We start from the raw sequence: 24,423 nt of genomic DNA, 5'->3' as shown, positions 1-24,423 counted from the left end.
GAGGCTACCCAGACAGAATATAAGGTGTTGCTCCTCCACCCTGAGGGTGGCCTCATCATGCCACAAAGAGGAGGCCATGGACCAACATGTTGAAATGGCAATGGGAATTGGAATTAAAATGTTTGGCCACATTCTAGCTAGCTTCCTTCCCCTCCCCTCACCTTTTTATTCTGGCATATTCTTCCTTCCTTTTCAGCCCTGAAGGAGGGTCTTGGCCCAAAATGTCAACTGTTTGTTCACCTCCATAGATGCTGCCTGACCTGCTGAGCTCCTCCACCATTTTGTGTGTGTTGATCTCTTCAGCGATCATTTTAATGAGGAGTGTGTTCCAGATGAAAATTATAAGCTTTCAAAGCTCAAGATAACAGGAATGCAATCCATGCAGCTGGGGACAGTTGGGATCATCATGCAATGAATGGGTAAGAATGAATGCAGAGTGGCTATGTCACCAAGGAATTTGACATTACTCACAAGACTTTTGCTTTCCCTGAAGATGGGTGGTGGAAACATCGGGGGTGGCGGAGGGGTCAAGAGACAGCATTTGTTAATGCTTCTGTTTTTGTGTTCCACAGGCGCCAGTGCTACATCACAAAATACAATTAAACAGAATCTTACTGAGGTTAGTGTTCCAACTCCTCAAATTAAGAAAAAACTCTAGAATTTGAACAAAGCAATGCATGCAAGCAACATAAATGTTAATGCCTACTTTGTCCTAATCAATATGTAGTCATGCTAAATCAATTCAGTTATAAACAGCTCAACAGTAGAGTCTTCATATTAGTATCGATCTGAATAAAATCATGGATTCATCCACTATTCTGAATATTCAATTATATTTATGAGCAAAATTGACAAGTTAATTTCTGATAAGTTAGATACTGTTGGCAGTGTTATTTTTGCTCAAGTCAGCTTGTCGGATCATTTTGAAAGCATGAGGCGGAGATAAGCTGTGGTGACAGGCTGCCCATCGTAACTACAGGGATTATTGCTTGCAGAAATCCAGTCCTTTGGTGATCACGCTTTACACATTTCAGTGTCACTGTTAAAGGCTTCTATTTCCATTACAGGGCAACGAGGAAACTATATTTTCAATTATTGTAAGACGTAGGAACAGGATTAACCATCTAGCCTATCAAGTCTGCTCTGCCATTCCATCATGGCTTATTTATTATCCCCCTCAACCCCATTCTTCTGCCTTTGCCTCGTAACAGTTGATGTCGTTACTAATCAAGAACCTATCAACCACTGCTTTAAATATTCCCAATGTCTCGGGCTTCACAGCTGTCTGTGGCAATGAATTCCACTGATTTAGCATCCTCTGGTTAAGATATTCCTCCTCATCTCAGTTATAAAAGGACATCCTTGTATTCTGAGGCTGTGCCCTCTGGTCCCAGACCATAAAACTATAACATATAGAAGCAGAATTAGGCCATTTGGCCCATCGAGTCTGCAACCGCCATCTCATCATGGCTGATCCATTTTTCCTCTCAGCCCCAGTCTCCTCCCTTCTCCCCATATCCCTTCATGCCCTGGCCAATCAAGAATATATCTACCTCTGCCTTAAATAAACATAAAAACTTGGCCTCCACAGCTGCCTGTGTCACCAAATTCCACAGATTCACCACGCTCTGGTCCTCCTCATCTCCATTCTAAAAGGATGCCCCTCTATTCTGAGACTGTAACCTCTAGTCCTAGACTCTCCCACCATAGGAAACATCCTCTCCACATCCACTCTATTAAGATCTTTCAACATTCGATAGGTTTCAATTAGACAACCCCACTATAAGAAGCAATTATTAACGCTTAAGTGCTCAGAGACTTGTTGAGTGACTCTCCTCCTGTCAGCCCAAAGACTGACCAGCAGTCGCAAGGTAAATGTTAGAACTGTGAAGGAATACTGTTGGGTGTACGGGGTGTCCAGGTAGAGTTAGCATTCCTGGTGAATGGACTTGCTGTGTCCATTCTGGGGCAGCTCACTCACTTTTGGTCCCTTCCGAACACTCAGCTCTCATCTACTGCTCCAAGTAGCTGTGTGCATGTGACAGCGGCCACACCCCGATACACCTCTTCAGTAGACAGGCTAAAACAGGTGAGGGTAGCTGGCAGCCTCACCCCGGTGAGATAGGGACGTGCCTGCCCTAACATGCGAAGTCAGTTCTGGTGGACTGGGCGGATGAGATCCAACAGCCAGGAAGGCGGTTCTGTAACACTTCATGGAGAGCGAAGGGCATGACAAATCAGAGAAAGCACCATGGTCACCCACTGCAACCAAGAAAGACCCCAGTTTGTGATGCTTGTTCATACCACTGGACCCAGACTTCTAAGGTCCAGAGAGTGGAACTGCCCCAATGCAACGCCTTTTCCACTTTAAAATCCCTCCTGCCTTGGTTTCCTGTCATCGTTGGATAAGACGGACAACCATTGTAGATGGAATACCCCTCCACCAACGCTCAAGAAGTTCAACTTCATCCAGAACAAAGAAACCTGCTTGAATGGTACCTCCTCCATGATGTTAGACACACAGCAATTACTCACCACGGCTTCGTAGTAAAGACACTTGAACACCAACCTATTCACCATCTGCAATATAGATGCAGCAGGGCCATGGAACAATATCCTCCATGTTGTGCTGACTGGGGAGATGTTTACAGTTACTTAATTGCCCCTGAGGCAAATTCCTGGAAGCCCCAATGGTATCCATGTGTGGGTTATAAATACTGGTCTTATTAACAACTTTATGTAGGTAAAAAGTGATAATTAATTGTATCATTTGCATTTCCAAAATAAGAAAATCCCTTGGGATTTATGTAATTTAAAAATTCTTTAGGTAGCAGCTGGGATCTAGATGTTTATTTTTTTTTTCTAAAGGATATAAAACCATAAGACATAGAAGTAGAATTCAGCTATTTGGCCCATTGAGTCTGCTCTACCATTCCATCATGGCTTATTTATTATTCCTCTCAACCCAATTCTCCTGCCTTCTCTCTAATATCGTTTGACACTCTGACTAATTAAGAATCTACCAACTTCCGCTCCATGTCCATCCTATCGAGGCCTTTCAATGTTTGATAGGCTTCAATGAGATACCCCCTCATTCTTTTAAACTCCAGTAAGGACAGGCCCAGAGCACTTAAATAGGTATAATTATTTTTTAAATCAACAGAGAAAATAAACTGCCAGAAATACTCAGTGGATCATGCAACATCTTGATGATTTTCTTATACCAATGGCCTTTCACCAGAAACAGGGATTTGCCTTTTCAATTGAACCAACAAGACCAGGGACATAATAAATATGAGGTCTGAAACATAATGACATGAAATGTTACTTCATTTTTCATTTTAATTTCAGTTTCCCAACATCTGTATTTTTTAAATGCATGTTTCCCTTAGGAAATGTCGATTCCCAGGTGTAAATATTATAACAAAAGTAGAAATCTGATCCAGTGATTCACAACCTCTTGTATATCAGTCCAGGAGTTCCAAGATTGAAGTAGAGTGTAGAAGATCAACATCTACAGAAGAGACACTCAAAGCTCATAGACAATCCCCTGCTTTTACATCCTTTAACATCTGCCGGATAATGCTGAGGATGTTCTACGAGTCTCTGGTGGCCAGTGCTACCATGTTCGCTGTTGTGTGCTGGGGCAGCAGGCTGAGGGTAGCAGACACCAACAGAATCAACAAACTCATTCGTAAGGCCAGTGATGTTGTGGGGATGGAACTGGACTCTCTGACGGTGGTGTCTGAAAAAAGGATGCTGTCCAAGTTGCATGCCATCTTGGACAATGTCTCCCATCCACTACATAATAGAAACATAGAAACATAGAAAATAGGTGCAGGAGTAGGCCATTCGGCCCTTCGAGCCTGCACCGCCATTTATTATGATCATGGCTGATCATGCAACTCAGAACCCAGCCTTCCCTCCATACCCCCTGACCCCTGTAGCCACAAGGGCCATATCTAACTTCCTTTTAAACATAGCTAATGAACTGGCCTCAACAGTTTGCTGTGGCAGAGAATTCCACAGATTCACCACTCTCTGTGTGAAGAAGTTTTTCCTAACCTCGGTCCTAAAAGGCTTCCCCTCTATCCTCAAACTGTGACCCCTCGTTCTAGACCTCCCCAACATCGGGAACAATCTTCCTGCATCTAGCCTGTCCAATCCCTTTAGGATCTTATACGTTTCAATCAGATCCCCCCTCAATCTTCTAAATTCCAACGAGTACAAGCCCAGTTCATCCAGTCTTTCTTCATATGAAAGACCTGCCATCCCAGGAATCAATCTGGTGAACCTTCTTTGTACTCCCTCTATGGCAAAGATGTCTTTCCTCAGATTAGGGGACCAAAACTGCACACAATACTCCAGGTGTGGTCTCACCAAGGCCTTGTACAACTGCAGTAGTACCTCCCTGCTCCTGTACTCGAATCCTCTCGCTATAAATGCCAGCATACCGTTCGCCTTTTTCACCGCCTGCTGTACCTGCATGCCCACTTTCAATGACTGGTGTATAATGACACCCAGGTCTCGTTGCACCTCCCCTTTTCCTAATCGGCCACCATTCAGATAATAATCTGTTTTCCTATTTTTGCCACCAAAGTGGATAACTTCACATTTATCCACATTAAATTGCATCTGCCATGAGTTTGCCCACTCACCCAACCTATCCAAGTCACCCTGCATCCTCTTAGCATCCTCCTCACTGCTAACACTGCCACCCAGCTTCGTGTCATCCGCAAACTTGGAGATGCTGCATTTAATTCCCCTCATCCAAGTCATTAATATATATTGTAAACAACTGGGGTCCCAGCACTGAGCCTTGCGGTACCCCACTAGTCACCGCCTGCCATTCTGAAAAGGTCCCGTTTATTCCCACTCTTTGCTTCCTGTCTGCTAACCAATTCTCCACCCACACCAATACCTTACCCCCAATACCGTGTGCTTTAAGTTTGCACACTAATCTCCTATGTGGGACCTTGTCAAAAGCCTTTTGAAAATCCAAATATACCACATCCACTGGTTCTCCCCTATCCACTCTACTAGTTACATCCTCAAAAAATTCTATGAGATTCGTCAGACATGATTTTCCTTTCACAAATCCATGCTGACTTTGTCCGATCATTTCACCGCTTTCCAAATGTGCTGTTATCACATCCTTGATAACTGACTCCAGCAGTTTCCCCACCACCGACGTTAGGCTAACCGGCCTATAATTCCCCGGTTTCTCTCTCCCTCCTTTTTTAAAAAGTGGGGTTACATTAGCCACCCTCCAATCCTCAGGAACTAGTCCAGAATCTAACGAGTTTTGAAAAATTATCACTAATGCATCCACTATTTCTTGGGCCACTTCCTTAAGCACTCTGGGATGCAGACCATCTGGCCCTGGGGATTTATCTGCCTTCAATCCCTTCAATTTACCTAACACCACTTCCCTACTAACATGTATTTCGCTCAGTTCCTCCATCTCACTGGACCCTCTGTCCCTTACTATTTCTGGAAGATTATTTATGTCCTCCTTAGTGAAGACAGAACCAAAGTAATTATTCAATTGGTCTGCCATGTCCTTGCTCCCCATAATCAATTCACCTGTTTCTGTTTGCAGGGGACCTACATTTGTCTTTATCAGTCTTTTCCTTTTTACATATCTATAAAAGCTTTTACAGTCCGTTTTTATGTTCTCTGCCAGTTTTCTCTCATAATCTTTTTTCCCCTTCCTAATTAAGCCCTTTGTCCTCCTCTGCTGAACTCTGAATTTCTCCCAGTCCTCAGGTGAGCCACTTTCTCTGGCTAATTTGTATGCTACTTCTTTGGAATTGATACTATCCCTAATTTCTCTTGTCAGCCACGGGTGCACTACCTTCCTTGATTTATTCTTTTGCCAAACTGGGATGAACAATTGTTGTAGTTCATCCATGCAACCTTTAAATGCCTGCCATTGCATATCCACCGTCAATCCTTGAAGTGTCATTTGCCAGTCTATCTTAGCTAATTCATGTCTCATACCTTCAAAGTTACCCCTCTTTAAGTTCAGAACCTTTGTTTCTGAATTAACTACGTCACTCTCCATGTACTGGTTGGGTACAGGAGTACATTCAGCCAGAGACTCATTCCACCGAGATGCAACACAGAGCGTCATAGGAAGTCATTCCTGCCTGTGGCCATCAAACTTTACAACTCGTCCCTTGGAGGGTCAGACACCCTGAGCCAATAGGCTGGTCCTGGACTTATTTTCTGGCATAATTTACATATCACTATTTAATTATTTATGGTTTTATTACTATTTAATTATTTATGGTGCAACTGTAACAAAAACCAATTTCCCCCAGGATCAATAAAGTATGACTATGACTATGACTATGATATGGCTATTTTCAATGATAATGAGACAGAGGCCCTGTTCAAAGTATAAAGGGGCTTTGTTGTTAAAGTGGATGGAATTCCACTGGTGAAATACAGATGTTAAGCAAGTTGTACTCTGTGATTTCAATTCATACCAGATGTGGTGTGTGACATCCATACAGGTGATATGATCTCACCGGCATTTACAGTGCAGAAATAGAACTTGGAGATATTCCAGAAGAACATAGCAAATTGAAGCAGAGGAAGATTATTCTGAGAGAAAGGAATGGCCCAAGGTTTGACCAGTTTAAGCGCTAGGCCAGACAGAAAGGTCAGCTACATGCTGGATTGAGGCAGTGGGGCCCCAGGCTCGACAGCCTATCAAATTTAAGCTCCAGGCCAGATTGAAAAGGTCAGGGTGTCAGGGTCAGAGGTAAGGGACAGGCCAGTGTTCAGCTTGCTGCTCTGTGAGGTTTGCTTGTCTCAGTAGTGAACTGAGGCTGTGGCCTGAAATTAGCGGGTTCCTGGATTAGTTGTGACTGACTTTGAGGCTATGGGCTCACTTTTGTTATCTTCAGTTCTGAATGTCAATTGCTTACTTTTACTGTTTGCATGATTTGTTTTTTTTTTCTGCACATTGCGTGTTTGACGGTTTGTTTTTTCAAATGGGCCCTACTGGGTTTGTTTGTGTTGTGGCTGCCTGTAAGGAGTTGAATCTCAAGGTTGTATATAGTCTACATACTTTGATAATAAATATACTTTGAAATTTATTCCACCCTATGCACCTGCCTTCTGGGCATGCTCAGTTGGTGCCAGACACTTGGTAAAACTTGTCCCCAGCACATAGTCAGACTGTGATAGTTGTTGATGCAAATGAGACATTTCATTATATCTTACAATGATTTGATGTACATGTTAAGAAATTAGAATACTGCAGGTGTACTTCATCAGCAAGTTGCTCGCTGGTGAGGGATAATAAATCAGCTACGATGGAATGGCAGGGAAAAGCTGATGGGCTGAATGGCCTAATTCTATTCCTATGTCTTATTGTCTTATCTCTGCCCAACATGAATTATTTTGAAATTGCGAACCAGGTTCTCTATATCCCAAACAAGAAAAGAATTAACTTCGCACCTACCCTTTCAAACCTTCTGAGGTATTTGTGTATTTCAATAGAACCATCTCTCATTCTTCTGAACTTGAGAGAATACAGGACCAGTTGGTGTACATACAGTAATTTAGTTCAATCTTTCAAATGACAGTGATTAATTTGAATATTATTGTAGTAAATTGTAGTTTACCTCAGTGGTATTTAACATTTCAGTAGCATTTGAGTAATATTGTAAATATATTGTTTGATTAAGCATTCTTTGTTGTTTATGTAATTCTTTACTGGTTATATGTAAAGGTATGTGAATGGAATACATTATTAAGCCATCATGTCATATGTGGATGCTTCGCTTAAAGTAAAAACAAAGTACAAGTGCATCTTTTTCGTTCAATTAGTTGTATGTTTTGAAGTTGCAAAACATAACAGTGGTGATGAGGAAGTTTTAAATAAACCTGAGATGACTGCCTACCTGTTGAAGTGCAGCAACACGTTTGAGTTAAAAAAAGGCTGAAAACGGATGAATTCACGGGTTCATAAACAGTGAGTACCAGGTGATAATAGTCATTAATTAAAAAAAGAGCAGAAATGGCTGGCTACATTGGAAAGACAGATGTATTCCATTGCACAAAAGGTAACGGGATATTGTATACCGAGTGAATTGAGCTGTAATTTAAAACAAACGAAATAGCCAATGAAGAAGAGTGAATTGGGTGGAAAAGCATATAGTTTGCACAGAAGTTTAATGTCCACCAAACCAGCTGAAATGAGCTTTGGCGATATTGTGCAAGTAATTTAGGGATATTTACAACTGGAACTATTGTCGATTGCAGAATGCTTTAAGTTTCATAAGAGGAATCAAAAGGCAGGGGAGCCTATTTCAGCTTACGTGGCTGAATTGAAGAGATTGTCTAAGCATTGTCAGTTCAGTGAAGGGCTTAATGATGCACTGAGAAATTGTTTAGTTTGTGGAATCTTACAAGAAGGCATTCATCCTAACTGAAGCACCACACATACTTAAAAGAGTCGTTAAAATTGCTGTATCAGTGGAAACTGCAGACAGAGTTGCAGTCAGTAATGAAAGCGAGCGTGAACAAAATTGCAATGTCCAAGCAGAAAACTGCCTGGCCAAAAAACTTGTGTTACCAATGAGGCAGGGGCTCATATACACCAGACGAATGCAGGGTTATTGCAGAAAATGCTACAAAGTAGGACATATACAAAGAGCATGTCAGGTAAAATAAAATAAATGGACTGACAAGGAAGAGAACAAGATAAAAAGTCAAGTTGCAGTTTCAAAAAGAGCCTTATTCTGCATGCTGCTGATGAAAAATCTGATAATGATGAGAGTGGTACAGGACTGAATAACCATGAGATCTACCATGTGAAACCTAACAAACAGACGAGCAATATGGCTTACACCAGAAGTGAACAACAAATTAATTAAAATGGGATTTGACACTGGCTTGGCTGTTTCAGTCATTCCACAATGTGAGTTTGAATGACGTTTCAAAGATAATGAACTGAAGCCTGCAGATATCCAACTAGGAACTTATACTGGATAAAAAGTTTACTCATATGGGAATAACATTTGTTACAGTGAAATACAACAACTAACAAGCTGCTCTGGGTTTGTATGTGGTAAACACAGGAGGGCCAGCATTGTGGGGTCATCACTGGCTGAGGAAACTATAACTTGATTGGTGATCCATTCACCATTTTCATGCCACACCCCCTGCAATACAGTCAACTGAAAGTGAATTACTGGACAGTGCCACAGCAGTGGAAAACTCAAACATCTCAAAGGTAAAATAATGTTAAATGAAAATGCCACACCCAAATTTTGCAAAGCCCATCTGGTTCCTTATACAATATGTGATAAAATAGCCTGTGAGCTAGATCACATGGAGGCTGAAGGAATTCTTTCCAGAGTTGAGTGAATCCTGTGGGCAATGCCAGTGGTCCCAGTAGCCAAAAAGAATGGATCTAGCCAGCTTTGTAGTGATTTTGAGGTCACCATTGCCCAGTAGTGAAAGTAGATTAATATCCTCTACCCAGGATAGAGGATATCTTTGCAAACCTTTCTGGAGGAAAACACTTCAGCAAAGTGGATTTAGATGAGGTCTACCTACAGTTGGAGATGGAAGAAGAGTCCAAAGTGTTTCTCACCATAAACTCTCACAAATAGCTTTATCCCTATGATAGGCTTATTTTTGGAGTAGCATCTACACCTACACTCTGGCAGAAAGATATGGACCAAGTGCTACAAGGCTGCTCAGAGCACGATGCCACAAGTGTGAATACTTTAAACCAAGCTTAATTTACTGTGGTCACACTATTGATGCATAAAGATACACAAGTGTGCTGAGAAAATTCAAGCAGTGGTGGATGCCCCAAGGCTGTGTCACTGTTGCAGCTCTTTTTAGGATGTATCAATTGCTACAGCAGATTTCTGCCAAACCTGGCTACCGTGCTCCACTGCTTGAAATCATTACTGCAGATTGGGAAGAAATGGTAACAGAGAAAGCAGTGTGAGGTGGCTTTCCAAAAAGAGAAAGGAAATGGTGACGTCAGGTACTGTACTTACACATTATAATCCACATCAACCAGTGAAGTCTACCTGTGATGCATTGCCTTATGGCAAAGGTGCAGTCTTGTCTCATGTTATGAATGATGGAAGTGAACACCTCAGAGCCTTTGCATTACATTTCCTTACTGCTGCTGAGAAAAATCACACACACATTGACAGAGAGACCTTGAATCTGGTTTGTGGTGTAAAAACATTTTAACCAGTACTTGTGTGAGAGAGAGTTTACTTACATTACTGATCATTAGCCACTGTGTGTCCATTTTCTACACACAGAAGGGTGTTCCACTACCAGCAGCAGCAATTAATGGGCTCTGTTTCTTGGAGGACACAATTACAAGATTGAATTGAAGAGGAAAACTAATTGAAGAGGAAGCACTGATAGATTGTCCTGTTTACCCTTGGAAAAGAAAATACCTGAAAAATTTACAAAGGAGGACTTTTCTCCCGACGCTTCCCTAATGCAAATTGAAGGTCTTCCGATTACTGCAGAGATGATCCAAAGGGAAACCTGAAAAGACCCCACACTGTCTCAGGTCTACAGGGCCACCCAAAATAGTTGGAATATGCAGCACAGATCCAGTTCACCCATTTTCACTTCTGGACAAGCACTCCTGAGGGACTACAGAGGTGATCAAAAGTGGGCACTTGCAAAGGTTAAGGACAGAAATGAACCACTCTCCTACACAGTGGAGATTGTGTCTGAAGTCATCTGGAGACAACACATCGATCAATTGAGGACAGCAGAGTCAATTGTTTAAGAAGAAAGGTGTCCAGACTGTCAGAACCACTTCCTGCAGTCCCAGAGTCAACTCCTGCAACCACAACAGAGGAGACCTCCGAAACTGAGATTGTTTCAAAGCCACAAGTCTCACCCGCCAAGCAGACTGACCTCTCTTGTTGGGAAAGACATTACCCACAAGAGGAAGAAATCCTCCACAGTGATTAAACCTTTAGCCTTGAATGGGACAATTTAAAATTTACTAAGATGGGGATGTCTGTATAGTAGTTGTATTATGTAGCATAGTTGTTTGCGTGTGTGTATAGAGTTGAGATGCATTCTATAATGAGTTGGAGTTTATAGCTAAGCAGGGAGGATTGATGTGTATTTAGTATTTCAGTCATATCTGTAATATACCTTTGATTAAGCTTTCTTTGCTATTTACATTCATTACAAGTTATATGTACGGAGTAAGTGAATGGCATTTATCATTATGCCGCCATGTCATATGTGCCCCTCACTTAAAGTAAAAATGAAGGTTTATGTTTTGGAGTTACAAAAATTAACAGCTTTATGTTTTCATGATAATTTCATTTTCTCATGCATCTTTGTACAGCAGTAAGATTATGCTTATGCAGCCGGGCAGATGAGGCTCATCAGCCTTGGTTAGCAGTTCGTCCAGGTCAAGGAAAACTGATTTCAAACCTCCACTGCTTTGCAGCTGTACCCACTCACGGGCAAAGCTTCAGGGGTAAACCTCGGATCTGGAGTCCCTAAGGCAGTCCTACCTTGAGTTCAATCCTGAGTGGCAACTTCTGCGATGCTGCAGGTGCCAAATTTCTCTGACGTTCCTTTGGATTCACCAGCTGTGTGGAGAGGGGGTGCCTGCTGATGGACAACTGTTTACTCCCTATATCATACTATCCTGGCTTGCAAACATTATGCAATTCATTTTTTAAAAAAATATAAGCCAACATTGCCAAAATGAATCCAATTGTACACTTCTAATACAACACTATAATCATCTGAAAGCAGGTACCCAACAGGAATTAACATTGTAACATTGGTTTATTATTGTGATGTGTATTGAGACATAGTATTTTTTTTGTTTGCAAGGTATCCAGGCAGGTTGGAGACAGTAAAAGGAAACAGAATGCAGAATATGGAATACAGTGTAACAGCTGCAGAGAAAGTGCAGGTAAACAGATAAACCAGTGACTATATTTCATTAGGAATTTGAGGAGATTTGGTATGTCGCCAAAGACTCACAGATTTATACCGTTGTACCGTGGAAAGCATTCTGACTGTCTGGTATGGAGGGGCCACTGTACAGGATCGGAAATAACTGCTCAAAGTTGTAAACTCAGCCAGCTCCATCATGGGCACCAGCCTCCCCAGCATCAAGGACACCTTCAAAAGGCAGCATCCATCATTAAGGACCCCTGTCACCCAGGACATGCCTTCTTCTCATTACTACCACCAACGAGGAGGTATAGGAGCTCAAAAACACACACTTCTTTAAGAACCGCTTTTTCACCTCCGCCATCGGATTTCTGAATGGATAATGAACCCATGTACACTACCTATTATGTTTTTTCTTTTTACTTCGCTCTTTTTTTGCACTACTAATTTAATTTAATTTTTATATATTTTTCTTATTGTAATTTATATTTTTTATTATGCATTCTAATGCACTAATGCTGCAAAACAATACATTTCAACAAATATGCTTGTGATATTAAACCTGATTCAGATAATATGCAAGGGTTACAATGAGGTAGATCAGGAGATCAAGAGTTCATCTTTAGTATATGACAGGTCTGTTCAAAAGTCTGCAAACAGCAGGATAGAAGCTGTCTTTGACTCTGATGGTATGTGTTTTCAAGATTTTGTAAATTCTGCCTGGGTCACAGGGGTCAGAGCTCTACGAGAGTCTGGAACTCCAGACCCGAAGGCCAAATGTGACCGGAAGTCCAGCAACAAAACTGGAAGACGGAGGCCCGATGTCTGTGAGTCTGACAATCCAGGGCGCAGGACTGGAAGTGTGGAGTTGGCCTGTCGAGGGATTGGAGGCCTCTCTATGCCTGTGAAGGTGTGGTTCGTGGGCAGAAGGGTGGGAAATGGGTCTTGTGTTGCTGTTGTTGTCTTCTTGAGTTGTTGTTGTTGTTGTTTCTGCTGGTATTGTTCTGCTGAACGTTGTGGGCAGGCTATGTTGGCAACACTTGCGGACCGCTCCCAGTATATCCTTAGGTTGTGTTGGTTGTTAATGCAGATGAAGCATTTCACTGTATGCTTCAATGTACATGCAACATATAAATCTGAATCTGACAGAGGATGGGAGAAGAGAGAATGTCTGGGATGTGAGGGGTCTTTGTTTATGTTGGCTACCTTTCCGAGGCAGCAAGATATGCAGATGGAGTCAATGAAGGAGAAGCTGCTTGATTGACTGGACTGCATTCACAACTCTGCAATTTCTTATAGACTTGGGCAGAACATTTACCATACCAAGTTGTGACTCATCTTGATACGATGCTTTCTATTACCATCATCATCGCTATGTGCCGTGTTGTACGATGTATGTGATCATGGTCTTCCAATGGCCATGATTGTTCTTGGCAATTTTTTCTACAGAAGTGATTTACCATTGCCTTCTTCTGGACAGTGTCTTTACAAGACGGGTGACCACAGCCATTATCAAAACTCCAGAGACTGTCTACCTGGCATCAGTGGTCACAAAATCAGGACTTGTGATATGCACCAACTGGTCACATGACCATCCACCACCTGTTTGCATAGCTTCACATGATCCCGATCAGGGGGCTAAGCAGGTGCTACACCTTGTCCAGGATGAGTTGCAATATAAAAGGCAGACAAAATTGAACAGGGTGAATACAGGACTGAAGGTGTTATATTTGAATGTACACAGTATACCAATTAAGGTAGATGAACTTGTTGCACAGTTACAGATTGACACATATGATGTTGTAAGCATCACTGAATCATGGCTGACAGAAGATTATAGATAGGGGTTTAACATCCAATGATACACATTGTATCTAAAGGACAGGAAGGAAGGCATAGGTGGTGGTGTTGCTCTTTGGTGAAAAAATGAAAAATCATTAGAAAGATGTGACATAGGGTTAGAAGGTGTTGAATCATTGTGGATAGAGCTAAGAATCTGCAAGGGGAAAAAGACCCCAATGGGAGTTATACAAACCCCAAATCATTAGTAAGGATGTAGTCTACAATTTGAAACAGGAGATAGAAAATGTATGCCAAAGGCCAATGTTACAAGAGTCATGAGGGATTTCAATATGCAGGTAGATTGGTAAAATCAGGTTGGTGCTGGATTCCAAGAGAGGTAATTTCTAGAATGCCTACGAGAGATGGCTTTTTAGAGCAGCTCATGGTTGAGCCCATTTGGGGGGGGGGGGTCAGATATTCTGGATTGGTATTGTGCAATGAACCAGAATTGATTAGGGAACTTAAAAGTAAAAGAACCCTTTGGGGCAAGTGATCATAATATAATTGAACTCACCTTGAAATTTGAGAAGGAGAAGCTAAAGTCAGATGTATCAGTATTTCAGTGGAGTAAAGGAAATTTCAGAGGTGTGAGAGAGAAGCTGGCCAGAACTGAGTGAAAAAGAACACTGGCAGGGATCACAGCAGAGCAGCAATGGCTGTAGTTTCTGGAAGCAATTCAGAAGGAACAGGATACATACATCCCAAAGAGGAAGAAGTATTCTAAAAGAAAGACAACACAATTGTAGCTAACAAGAGAAGTCAAAGCTAACATAAAGGCCAAAGAGAGGGCATATAAAAGATCAAAGTTAGTGGAATTTAGAAAATTGGGAAGCTTTTAAAAAAAATCACAGAAGGCAGCTAAAAAAATCGTTAAGAAGTTAAAGATGGAATACGAAAGTAAGCTAACCAATTATACTAAAGAGGATATCAAAGGTTTACTCAGATACATAAACTGTAAAATAGAGGTGAGAGTGGATATTGGACTGCTGGAAAATGATGCTGGAGAGGTAGAAATGGGGGAGAAGAAACAGTGGATGAACTGAATAGTATTTTGCATCAGACTTCACTGTGGAAGACAATAGCAGTATAGTGGAAGTTCCATCTGTCAGGGGTCATGAAGTATGTGAAGTTACCATTACTAGAGAAAGGGTTTTGGGAAACTAGAAAGTCTGAAGATACATAAGTCACCTGGACCAGATGGTGAACACCCCAGGGTTCTGAAAGAGGTGGTTGAAGAGATAGCAGTCATATTAGTAATGATCATCCAAGAACCATTAGATTCTGGAAGACTGAAAAATTGCAACTATCACTCTATGCTCAAGAAGGAGAGAAGCAAAAGAAATGAAACTATAGGCCATTTAGTCTGACATCTGTGGTTGGAAGATGTTGGATATGATTATTAAGAATGAGAACTCAGTGTACTTGGAGGCACATGATAAAATAGGCCGCAGTGAGCATGGTTTCCTCAAGGGAAATCTTACCTGTAAAACTGTTTGAATTCTTTGAAGAAATAACAAGAAGGATGGACAAAGGAGAATTGGTTAATGCTGTGTACTTGGATTTTCAGAAGGCCTTTGACAAGGTGCCACACGTGAGCCCATGGTATTACAGGAAAGATTCTAACATGGATAAAGTAGTGCCTGATTGGCAGGAGGCAAAGAATGGGAATATAGGGAGCCTTTACTGGTTGGCTGCCAGTGACTAGTAGTGTTCCGCAAGGATCTGTGTTGGGACCGATTCTTTTTACATTATATATCAATGATTTGAATGATAGAATTGATGGCTTTGTTGCAAAGTTTGCAGATGATATGAAGATAGGTGGAAGGGCAGATAGTTTTGAGGAAATAAAGAGGCTACAGGAGGAATTAGACAGATTAGGACTGGTAGAAAAGAACTGGCAAAGAAATAGTAGATGGAATACAGTGTTGGAAAGTATATGGCCATGCACTTTGATAGAAGAAATGAAAGGGTTGACTATCTTCTAAGTGGAGAGAAAATACAACAAAACACTCAAGTGCAAAGTGACTTGGAAGTCCTTGTGCAGGATTCCCTAAAGGTTAATTTGCAGGTTGAGTCTGTAATGAGGAAGATAAATGCATTATTAGCATTCATTTCAAGAGGACTAAAATATAAAAAAAGGTGTAATGTTGAGATTTTCTCAGGCACTGGTGAGGCCTCACTTGGAGTACTGTGAGCAGTTTTGGGCCTCAATGACAGCTTCTACTCCACTGTTATGTGACTAAATGGTTTCCTAGTACAATAAGATGGACTCTTGACCTACTTCGATGCTGCTTGGCCTGCTGCGTTCACCAGCAACTTTGATGTATGTCGTTATGACATTAGTAGTTTAATTTGAAATTGTAAATTGTCCTGTGATTAGGCTAGGGCTAAATAGGTGGGTTGCTGGGCAGTCAGGCTCATTGGGCCGGATAGGGCTGTTCTACAATTCTTCTCTAAATAAATAAACAAACAAATAAATAAAAAATAAATCAATATGTGCATCATACATATCAAGATTAAATTCCATCTTTCATTCAGTCCTGTCAAAGGGTTCCAGCCCGAAACGTCAACTGTACATTGTTCCATAGATGTTGCTTGGCCTGCTGAGTTCCTCCAGCATTTTGTGTGTGTTCCATCTATCATTCCTCTGATCATTATCATCGAGTATCCTATGCCAGAGCCCTGAGACTGTGAATTTCTGTGAATCCGCTGGAGTAGTCAAAGGCCCAATGTCTATGAATCTGTGAGTCTACCAAAGGCTGGAGACTGAAGGTGACCTCTCCTAGGGTTAGAGGTCTGTGTATGTGCATAGGTGGGTGGGAGGCAGAAATGTGGCTTGTTTTTCAGTTGCTGTTTTGTTGCTTGTTGTGTTTTGTGTTGCTTTGCCAATTGTTGTTCAGTGTTGCATGTTCTATTGTGGATTACGCGTTGTATTGTGTGTTGCATGTTGTAATCTGTGTTGCGTGTTGTGTTGAACATTGTGAACGATGTCCGGTGACCATTGCAGGTTGTTAACATCCTTGGCTGTGTTGGTTCTTAACACAAACAATGTTTTTCACTGTATGCTTCATAATAATTGAATCTGAATCTGAGTCACTATTGTGAAACAAGAAATTATTCCACATTCACTGGAAACTCTTATACTCCATTAGATGGTATTGACAGGAAATTTACTTTATATTTTACAGGGTTTCTTGCCGTACGGATGTATAGAGACAATTCCTAACTTTGTAACTCTAGATGTTGATGTAACAGCAGGTTAATGTACTTTGGCATTGACACAGATTCAGATACACTGCTCCCACTGTAAACCTAAGGTAATTATACAGCTCATTCCCAAGTTATGGCAAGGACATGTTCCTGTGAACTGTTTGTTAGCTGAACAGTTTGCAAGTCAGTAATGCAGCAAGAAACCAAGATCCCAGGTGGCAGAAGATGTCTAAAACCTCACAACAGAGGGTGAAGCCGTCCCACCTGTCACCTGAATTCTTCTACTGTGTACAGGCTGTACATAAGGTGGGGGTGTGTAGGCTGGCAGGGAGCTGAAGTTGGACTAGGTAGGATGTCTCTGGAGGATAGTGGCTGAAGATAGTGCAAATATGAGTCCGCTGGAGGATAATGGCTGAAGAAGACCTCCGGAACTGAGGTTAGATGACTGTGTATGTAGGTGGGAAGGCGGTTGGAAGAAACAGGGATCTGATTTGCTGTTGTTGTTTTGCTGATTGTTGTGTTCTGTGTTGTTCTGCTGAGCCTTGTTGGCATGCTATATTGACACCAGAATGTCTGGTGACACTGGTGAGCTGCCCCCAGCACATCCTTGGTTGTTAACGCAAACATTGCATATCACTGTATATTTTGATGTACATGTGATAAATAAATCTGAATCTGAGTGAAATCAGGAACAGTTTTCCAGAGTGCTTATCTGGTATACAAGACGACCACAACCTTGTTGTTAGGTTTGGAGGCTGGCATACCTCAATGACCTGGACAGCTATGCTGGCTGGAGTCAGGGCTTTATGCTTTGGCTCTTGGTAGGGTCACCCATGCCAAACAGGTCAAAGGGTAGAGGCCAGACGATGAGAGGTCCACTGGTCCTCCAGGTTCAGGGATTCAGCTCAAGGCTAACAATCCTGACTGGTAAAACAAAGTTGTTACAGAAACAGCAATGAAGAATCCTTCTACATCTCAGATTCCCGACTCTCCATCTGGGACTTACAGTAGTGAAAGCTAGGAGGAAGCTACTGGCATGAGGAATGAAGACGTGAAAACAGCCAGAGATGGAGGACCTACAATGCTGCCCTAAACACCAGCAGTAAGTAAGAAAGTATCTAGAAATCATTCTCTCAAAATGATGCAATACTGGATCAATTTTCCAAGACTGAGATCAATGGATGGGAAAATAGTCTCAGTATTTGATGCACTATCAATTACTCCAAAAGACTGGAAGTAGAGTAAATACTGAAAGACTTTTATTAACAGTAAATGGTCCAATGTCCATGCTGAGTATCTGCCCTGGACTGTGGGAGGAGCAGTGGCACAATCGCCTTTATTCAGGGGTCTGTGGGAGGAGCCACAGGAGCCGTCAGCAGAGGGGCCTGTCCAGGCATGTCCAGACAGGTAACCCAGTTACTTTATACTTTATTGTCGCCAAACAATTGATACTAGGATGTACAATCATCACAGCGATATTTGATTCTGTGCTTATCGCTCCCTGGATTACAAATATTAAATATTAAAAATAGTAAAAATTAGTAAATATTAAAAATTTAAATTGTAAATCATAAATAGAAAATAGAAAAGTGGAAAGTAAGGTAGTGCAAAAAAACCGAGAGGCAGGTCCAGATATTTGGAGGGTACGGCCCAGATCCGGGTCAGGATCCGTTCAGCAGTCTTATCACAGTTGGAAAGAAGCTGTTCCCAAATCTGTCCATACGAGTCTTCAAGCTCCTGAGCCTTCTCCCGGAGGGAAGAGGGACGAAAAGTGTGTTGGCTGGGTGGGTCGTATCCTTGATTATCCTCGCAGCACTGCTCTGACAGCATGCGGTGTAAAGTGAGTCCAAGGACGGAAGACTGGTTTGTGTGATGTGCTGCGCCGTGTTCACGATCTTCTGCAGCTTCTTTCGGTCTTGGACAGGACAACTTCCATACCAGGTTGTGATGCACCCTAAAAGAATGCTTTCTACGGTGCAAATATATAAATTAGTGAGGGTTTTAGGGGACAGGCCAAATTTCTTTAGTTTTCTCAGGAAGTAAAGGCGCTAGTGGGCCTTCTTGGAAGTGAACTCTGCTTGGTTGGACCAAGTCAGGTCATTTGTGATATTGACCCTGAGGAACTTAAAGCTTTTGACCTGTTCCACTTACGCACCGCCGATGTAAATTGGGTCGTGCGGTCCACTACTCCTTGTGAAGTCAACAACCGATTCCTTCGTCTTGCAGACGTTGAGGGATAGGTTATTGTCTTCGCACCATGCCACCAGGTTCTTAATTTCCTCTCTGTACTCAAACTCATCATTACCCGAGATATGGCCTACAATTGTTGTATCATCAGCAAACTCATATATTGAGTTTAATGGAAACTTGGCTACACAATCATGGGTGTACAGTGAGTACAGCAGGGGGCTGAGTACACAGCCTTGTGGGGCACCGGTGCTCAGAGTGACTGTAGAGGAGAGCTTGTCCCCTATTTTTACAGCCTGGGTCCTGTCTGTGAGGAAGTTGAAGATCCAGCTGCAGATCTGAGTGCTAACGCCCAGGTTCTGGAGCTTAGGAATCAGTTTATTTGGAATGATGGTGTTAAAAGCAGAGCTGTAGTCAATGAAAAGGAGCCTTACGTATGCGTCTTTATTCTCGGTGTTCTAAGGAGGAATGTAGGGCCAGAGAGATGGCATCTTCCGTTGACCTTTGCTCCAGTAGGCAAATTGCAAAGCGTCGTGGTTGACCGGTAGGCTGTGGTTGATGTGTGCCATAACCAATCTCTCGAAGCACTTCATAGCAATTGATGTCAGAGCCACAGGTCGATAGTCATTCAGGCATGCCACCTTGCTCTTCTTCGGCACTGGGATTATTGTTGCCTTCTTAAAACACGAGGGGATCTTAGACTGAAGCAAGGAGCAGTAGAAGATGTCAGCAAACACTCCAGCTAGCTCACTTGCACAGGCCCGGAGAACCCGTCCCGGGATGCTATCTGGGCCCGTGGCCTTCCTTGGATTTATCTTCAGGAAGGCCCTTCTAACGTCCTCCTCGGTATATATGGTTTACCACAGTATTTGTAAGGAGCATATAAACCAGAATGCAACTAAAGATCAGCTATGATCAAAATTAATAATTGAAAAGGTCTGTAATATTCATTCCACTTTTATATAATTATCTCACTCAAAATGAAAACCTTTGTTGCTTGTTGCTTTAATTTGTAAGTCCGTCAGTATTGTTACACATTACAAAGAGATTTTTGGTTGTATATTGCAGGACTGCATTAATAAAAAAATTAGTACAATTGAAACAACTGTTCCCCCGCCCCCCCCCGCACCCCACATCCAAATGTGGATTCCTATGAAAGAGTTCACGGCAAAGTGCTACTGGCAGCTCAGAAAGAGTAAGGGTCCACTGACCCATGTCAAATCATTGAGAGAGGAATTAGTGATTTATTAGAGACACCGCGCAGAACAAGCCTTTCCAGTCTAATGAACCGTGCCGCCCAGCAATCCACTTCTGTAACACCAGCCTAATCACAGGACAACTTACAATGACCAAGAAACGAACTAACCTGTATGTGTTTGGGCAGTGGGAGGAAACCAGTGCACACAGTCACAGGGAGAACATACAAAGTCCTTACAGACGGTGGCAGGAATTGAACTCTGAACTCCAACGCCCTAAGCTGTAGCAGCATCGAGCTGACCGCACCACTATCGTGGCACCCACTTGGTTTATAACGTACTTTCTACATGGATACCTTATAGAAGTATCCCAAATAATAACCATTTGTTCCATAAAAAAACAAATCTATACCACAGCAGAGACAATTCCTAAAAGGTAGAATTTTGAAGGTAGTTGGGATTTGTATCATTGGGCCTGTTTTATTTCTTTACTAATCTAATTTTATTTATTTATTTTTCCAAATCTTGACGTGCGATGCTTCACACTTGCATACTACTGAATACTCTGCTAGAACACAGGTCCCTCAGCCTACAATGTTGTGCCTACTTTTCTGGGTTGAACTTGATATGCAACTTCTCAGCCCAACTCTGCATCCTGTCAATGTCCTGTTGTAACCTGTGACAATCTTCTCCACTAACCACAGTACTCATTGTGTCGTGTGAAAAGTATATTTTTGCTCAGCAATATAAGTTCAAAACTCATTCATCTTTTCAAAACTCTCCACAGACTTGTCCAAGCTCACCTTAGTAAGTAAACACTCAACGCTACTTCTAACATCAAAAAAAATTCCCACCCTGCATAACTCTGTGCAGTGACCTCTGCCTTGACATCTTCCTCTCCGCCTTCAAATAACCACACATTACAACAGTGGTGTGCAGAAGAACATCTCTGAACACACACCATATTGAACCTTGAAGTGGATGGGCTACAGCAGCAGAAGACCATGACTATACACTCAGTGGCCACTTTATTAGGTACAAGTGTATGCGTAATTTTTTTTCACGCATTGGACTGTACTCTGCCGCAAAGCAACAAATTTCACAACATGTCAGTGATAATAAACCTGATTCTGATTTGGGTTTGGAAAAAAGTTCAAAGTTCAAAGTAAAATTTTGTCACCATATACAACCCTGAGATTCATTTACTTGCAGGCATACTCTATAAATCCAAGAAACAATAGAATCAATGAAAGACCACATTCCACGGGGCAGACAAACAATCAATGCACAAAAGACAGCAAACTGCAAACACCAAAGAGAAAAAAACACAATAATAATAATATTAATAACAATAGTAATAAATAAATAAATAAGCAATGAATATCAAGAACATGAGATGAAGAAAGTGAGCCAATAGTTTGTGAGAACAGTTCAGTGAGGGGGTGAGTGAAGTTGAGTGAAACTCCACAGGTTCAAGAGCCTGATGGTTGAGGAGTAATAACTATTCCTGAAGCTGGTCGTAGGAGTCCTGAGGCTCCTGTATCTTCTTCCTGACGGCAGCAGCGAGAAGAGAGCATGACCTGGGTGGTAGTTAATTAGATTATTTCTGGACAGCTGCCTCCTGCTTCTATTTCTCATGAGTTTGTGTTCTAGAAGTAAGTAAAACTGACAACTAACATTGTGACATACTCTGTAGCATTTGGAAAGTGTGGAAGGTCCTGATGCCAAGAGTAAATCATTGTGTTATTAAAATCCTGAATGCAGTATTTGGCTGAGGTTGAAACTATAGAACAAGCTCCAAAATCTACACCTACTGCATATATCTCCCTCTGTTCTTTTTTTCTCGAGTATTGTACATGTTACCATGACCTAAGCAGGCAAGGGGGAACAATGAGCCTTTATTTATGTTGTCACATACTGTGTGGAACAGGGCCATGGGATTCTTGTATGTTGCTAGCCTTGTTTCAAATCAAAGCGCCTCACTCTAAAACTAGTCAGCACACATTTCATGCAACAAAGTCAGAAAGAGTCTGATCGGTGTGTTGTGGAGACCAAACATCAGAATAGGGAAGAAATGTGATCTGAGTGACTTTGACTGTGGAATGATTGTTGGTGCCAGACAGGGTGATTTGAGTATCAGTTCAGAAACTGCTGATCTACTGGGATTTTCACACACAACGGTTTCTAAAGTTTACAAAGAATGGTGTGATAAACAAAAAACATCTAGTGAGCAGCAGTTCTATGGGCAAAAATGCCCTGTTAATGAGAGAGGTCAGAGGAGAATGGCTGGACTGATTCAAGCTGACGGAAAGGTGACAGTAAATCAAATAACCATGCATTACAGCATGAGAGTATCTCTGAATGCACAACATAATGGACCTTGAAGTGAATGCTACAGCAGAAGAACACCACAAACATACTCTCAGTGGCCACTTTATTAGGCACAGGAGGTACCTAATAAAGAGGCCACTGAGTGTGTATTTCATGTGACAAAGTCAGACAGATTTAAGACTGGAGTCTGATCACATCAGTGTATTAACATTTCTTGCTGGATTTCAAAGTTCAAAGTAAATTTTTAATAACAAAGTCACCATATACAACCCTGCAATTCATTTTCTTGTGGGCATATTCAATAAATCTATAGAATAATAACCATAAAAGAAACAATGAAAGATCACCCAACTAAGGCAGTCAACAACAAACCATGCAAATACAAAAAGAAGAAATAATAATAAATAAATAAGCAATAAATATCAAGAACATGAGACAAAGACTCCTTGAAAGTAAATCCATCGGTTTGGAACGTTTCAATGATGGGGCAAATGAAGTAAAGTAAAGTTATCCCCTTTTGCTCAAGACCCTGATGGTTGAGGGCTGATAACTGATCCTGAACCTGGTGTCGAGAGTTCTGAGGCTCCTGTACCTTCTTCCTGATGGCCGCTGCGAGAAAAGAGCATGTCGTATGTGGTGGCAGTCCCTGATGATGGATCGTGTCATAGAGCATTGCAGCACAGAAACAGGCCCATCGGCCCATCTAGTCCATGCCGAATTGTTATTCTGTCCAGTCCCATCAACCTCCACCTGGACAATAGCCCTCCATACTCTTCCATATATGTACACATCTGAATTTCCCTTAAATGCTGAAATCGATCCTGTAACCACCACTTGCGAGGGCAGCTCATTCCACATTCTCGCCGTTTTCTGTGGGAAGAAGCTCCCCCTCAGGTCCCTCTTAAATATTTCACCTTTCACCCTTAACCTATGACCTCTAGGTTAATTAGGTAAGGCATAGTTGTTTTATTTTAATCATAAATACTTGAAGCATAATTGTGTTGTAGGTAAATTGCCTGTTTCTGATTCTATTTTTCATTTATTCCTGATGTACCCTGAATGTACTCTTATTTGCAATCCAAGACATCCACACCAAATACTAAATGAACTCAGCAGGTCAGGCAGAATCTACGGAGTGGAATAACAGTCGACATTTCGTGATGAGAATCTTCTCTGGGGCTGGAAATTCTAAATAATGGCATGTTGGCCTTCATAACAAGGGGAGTTGAGTACTGGAGCAAAGAGGTCCTTCTGCAGTTGTACAAGGCCCTGGCGAGACCCCACCTGGAGTATTGTGTGCAATTTTGGTCTCCAATGGGGCAGAAGTCAAAATAAGAAGGTAGGAAGAGAGGAAGGACTACAAGCTAGCAGGTCTGGTTAGACCAAGTGTGGGGGAAGTTAGAAGCTGGGAGGTGAAAAATGGAAGAAGTAAAAGGCTGAAAAAGAAGAAGAACAAGGAATCTGACAGGAGAGGAGAATGGACATGGAAGAAAGAGAGAGGACGGGCATCAGAGGGAAGTGATAGGCAGGTCAGGAGAAGAAATAGTTTAAGAGGGGACTCAGAATAGGGAGTGGAAAAAGAGAAAAGGAGGAGGGGGAAGAAGTTGATGTTCATGCCATCATGTTGGAGGCGACTCAAACAGAATATGAGGTGTTACTCCTCCAACTTGTGGTATGAAATGCTGTTTCCTGTAATAGACGAAGTCAAAGATCTGTACAG

At 41.9% G+C, this 24,423-nt stretch overlaps 1 protein-coding gene across 5 annotated transcripts in view; it reads right to left on the bottom strand.

Annotated features, from left to right (window-relative positions):
• Positions 1 to 24,423, bottom strand: part of colq (collagen-like tail subunit (single strand of homotrimer) of asymmetric acetylcholinesterase) — a 106,539-nt gene that overhangs the window by 69,836 nt on the left and 12,280 nt on the right. For all 5 annotated transcript variants that reach the window (XM_063069291.1, XM_063069290.1, XM_063069294.1 and 2 more), the window contains exon 3: positions 472 to 581. In XM_063069291.1, coding sequence (XP_062925361.1) covers positions 472 to 581 — 110 coding nt within the window. The remainder of the gene's footprint in view (positions 1 to 471; positions 582 to 24,423) is intronic.

The sequence above is a fragment of the Mobula hypostoma genome, chromosome 17 (assembly GCF_963921235.1).
Source record: "Mobula hypostoma chromosome 17, sMobHyp1.1, whole genome shotgun sequence".
In the NCBI taxonomy this organism is placed as follows: domain Eukaryota; kingdom Metazoa; phylum Chordata; class Chondrichthyes; order Myliobatiformes; family Myliobatidae; genus Mobula; species Mobula hypostoma.
Note: the sequence above shows the minus strand (reverse complement) of the source record. Positions and strands in the feature narration are given on the sequence as shown.